Below are 3,187 nucleotides of genomic sequence, written 5' to 3'. Positions count from 1 at the left end.
AAAGAAATATTTATTAATTGATATAAATAAATACATGAATTAATGTCTAAGTACTAGCATAATATTAAAGGACATCAATTAGCAATTGATTCCTCATTCAGTCACAGTTTTGAAAATTGGATACAGTTTCCAGGAAGTTATATTTCACATTTACACGAACGTCCATCAATCATCTCAAACCAACATTATTACATTTAAAACACAAGGAAACGTCTTGTGTTTTTGATTATAGTTTATATTTATATGCACCATTATAACAGGACACAATAATAAAACGTAATAATTGTACACAATTTTGTGCGCAAAAATAAAAAAGAGAACAGTGAATTGTAACTCCAGAAAGCATACATAAAAGTAAAACAAACTATGGAATAACTGGACTTGAGGGATTGATTGGATGATTGTGGTTTGCTTTTAGTTGATCTGACATGAGTGGCAGGTCAGCCCTGCACACACACCAGTAAGCACCAATCAGAGACGGGCAGAGATGTTGCTGAACGAATAGTTTAAGTTTTGATTCAAGATTATTAGTGTACATAAACACGGCCACTATATTAAGTGAAGTGTGACGTATCATGTCAAGTGGTTGAGAATGACTACCAGGGCTGGAGCAAGCTGAACTAAGCAAAGAACGATCACGCTGCCCTCAACCCGTAAGTGAAGACGAAAACGTTGGGTCACGGACGCCGCCTTCACTATTCTGCCACCTAGGTCGCTTCTATGGATGCGGCGGCCCTGATAACTACGTGACAGAACTTAGATCTTTGGAGTGAACTAGCCCTTTAAGAATAATCAGAAGGAATCAGGAACTAGCCACCAGGGCAGTCCCTCGAGAACTCATTTTTAGCATTCCTTTGCCAAGGAAGTGACGTATATCAGTCAACAGAGTCATCAAGTATGACATTCAACAAAAAGGAGATTGTGAAGTTTCTAAAAAAACAGACCTAAAGGGGACCTAGTATGCCCCTTTTCACAAGGTGCAGATCTGCAGAGTGGATGCGCGCGTACTGAAGAGCGGTGTTATCGCGCGCGTACTGATCAGCTGTGTTGTCGCGCGCAGACTCAAGAGCGGTGTTGTCGCGCGCCTACTGAAGGGTGGGACCGAAGGTGTGCCGCGTCGCAGGGGCACTTTTGATCATTTTGGAAGGGCACTTTCTATCCAAGACTATAAAGGGCATGTGCACTGCACAGGTTGAGCCCTATGTGTGCACGTGCCTGCCCCAGAGTGTGTATGTGAAGTTTCAGCTCAAAATACCACACATATAATGTGTTATAACTTTTTGAAACTGCCCCTTTTAGGCTTTGATCCTAATTGTGCCATTTTGGTGACTGTCGCTTTAAATTCAAATGAGATTGTGCTGTTTTCAAAAGAGGGCGGAGCTACAAATCCCTATGTGTCAGCATAGCTACAGATTCAAAGACTAACATCCTATGCTTATGAGGGAGAGATGGTCACTAGTGGGCGGGGTTTTTCTCCTCTGATGACATGTAGAAAGGGAGGATGTAAATCAAATTGTTTCTGCAGATTGTTAATATCAAGTGTGATTATACAAAATATAATTAATAAATTTTTAGCATTAGAAGCTGGTTATATTCACAGAGTATTTCTGCACAACTGTGCCTAAACCCCTTATAAAAGTGATTTTTGCATAACTGGCCCCTTTTAACTGAAACTCAGCTAGCTTTTGTTTGTACGTGAGGCTTGCCATTTTCAGGCTAAGCAGTGCATGAAGAGAGCGAAGAACCCGCAGATCAGCAGCAGCAGCATCAGGTGTTGTGCGCTGAAGGACGAGGCAGAGCGCACCGGTCGACTCTGCAGATACTGATCCACCGAATCCTTCAGGCTGAATCTCTGAGGACTGAAGCCCAGATCACGCTGAGCCTTCTCGATCTTGAAGGTGTGACTGACTGCGATGTTCCTCACCTGAGAGAGAAGCAGGACATGTCATTAACATGCTAACACACATAGGGGTTGGCGACACAGCAAAAAATGCTAACGATTTAATGCTTCACATCATTCGGTATCGATAATTATTGGAAATCTTTAAGGATACCAACATTACTAAGGCAAATTGTTTTTAAGAGCCCCTATTATGGGTTTTGAAAATTACCTAACACATGGGTAACACATGGTGTGTGAAGTGAAGTATCCAGCTAAAGGCTCATGCACACCGAGACGTTTTTTGCTCGCGTTTTCCGTTGACGTTTAATGCCTCGTGACTAAATAAAGGGTGTCAATGTGATCGTGCACACCAACGTGGAAAACACAAGGCGCAAAAGCATCATTTGAAAAAAAAAACGCCTCATGCTCGTTTTTTTTTTGTTTTGAGGCGCGGCGTCAAAACCTTCTCCACCAATCAGATCGGCACTTTTGTTCACGTGCACGGAGCTGCTGAAGTTACCGTAAACATCACTTGGAGGCGCTCAAGTGCAAAACTGTCAATGCGAGCGCACATTGAAGATGCCCAGAGGCGATATGAACGTGGAGCTGCTTATTGCTCTGTAAACAATAATCATTTCTTCAGCTGGAGCTGCTACTTGAACCATCCATGCTTGTTCGAGTCACCAGTAACTTAAACAACAAGTATGTGAACTTCCTCTCTTCCTCTTCTTCTGTGTTATAAGCTGGTGTCAGAAGCTTATAGTTGTGCAGCGCCATCTAACGTCAAAAGAGTGATTTAGCATACTCTTCTGCTTGACGCCAGTGAAAAGCGCTTTGGTTTGAACACTGAAAAACATCTCGTAAAACACTGACGATAAACGCAAACTAAAAACGTCCTGGTGTGTTGGAGCCTTAAGGCTTAAATCTGAAAGTGCACCGTGTTTGAAATTATTGATTCATCTATACTAGAGTCGACTCAGAGTGGTTCGAATAAATTGCAGCAGTAAAAACTCTGGGAAAATTGAACCCCCCGGCCCCGCCCACAAACAATGTCGAAAGAAAAGGAGGAAGACAAACACTGTAGCAGTTCCCGGTTGAATCATGCCACGAAGACACTGTGCTCTGTAGTGTGAGGGAAGTTAGTGTTATTTTCCCAACCCAAAGATGAGTCTGTGAAGAGTCAGTGGTTGAAGGTTATTATTACAAAAATACCTCAGCATTATAGCCCTAGCCTTGTTTTGTGTTCTTGTCATTTTCTGATAAGTGCTTCAGCACTCTACACGCTTACAAAGGGGGATTCATCGG

At 42.4% G+C, this 3,187-nt stretch overlaps 1 protein-coding gene across 3 annotated transcripts in view; it reads right to left on the bottom strand.

Moving 5' to 3' along the window:
• sdr42e2 (short chain dehydrogenase/reductase family 42E, member 2) overlaps nucleotides 1-3,187 on the bottom strand; it is a 42,022-nt gene continuing 38,835 nt past the window's right edge. Inside the window, exons 12-13 of one of the 3 annotated variants that reach the window (XR_012401280.1) lie at nucleotides 1,212-1,924; nucleotides 192-985 (exon numbers count right to left, since the gene is read on the bottom strand). Coding sequence is in view for 2 of the 3 variants with exons in the window: in XM_021474762.3 (XP_021330437.1) it covers nucleotides 1,712-1,924 (213 nt within the window). In the remaining variant the exon portion in view is untranslated. Of the gene's footprint in view, nucleotides 1,925-3,187 lie in introns of all 3 variants that reach the window. The other 2 variants (XM_021474762.3, XM_003198188.7) reach the window with 2 other exon arrangements.

This window comes from Danio rerio, chromosome 3 (assembly GCF_049306965.1).
Source record: "Danio rerio strain Tuebingen ecotype United States chromosome 3, GRCz12tu, whole genome shotgun sequence".
Classification (NCBI taxonomy): Eukaryota; Metazoa; Chordata; class Actinopteri; order Cypriniformes; family Danionidae; genus Danio; species Danio rerio.
The sequence above is the reverse complement of the archived record's forward strand: the minus strand, read 5'-3'. Positions and strand labels throughout refer to the sequence as shown.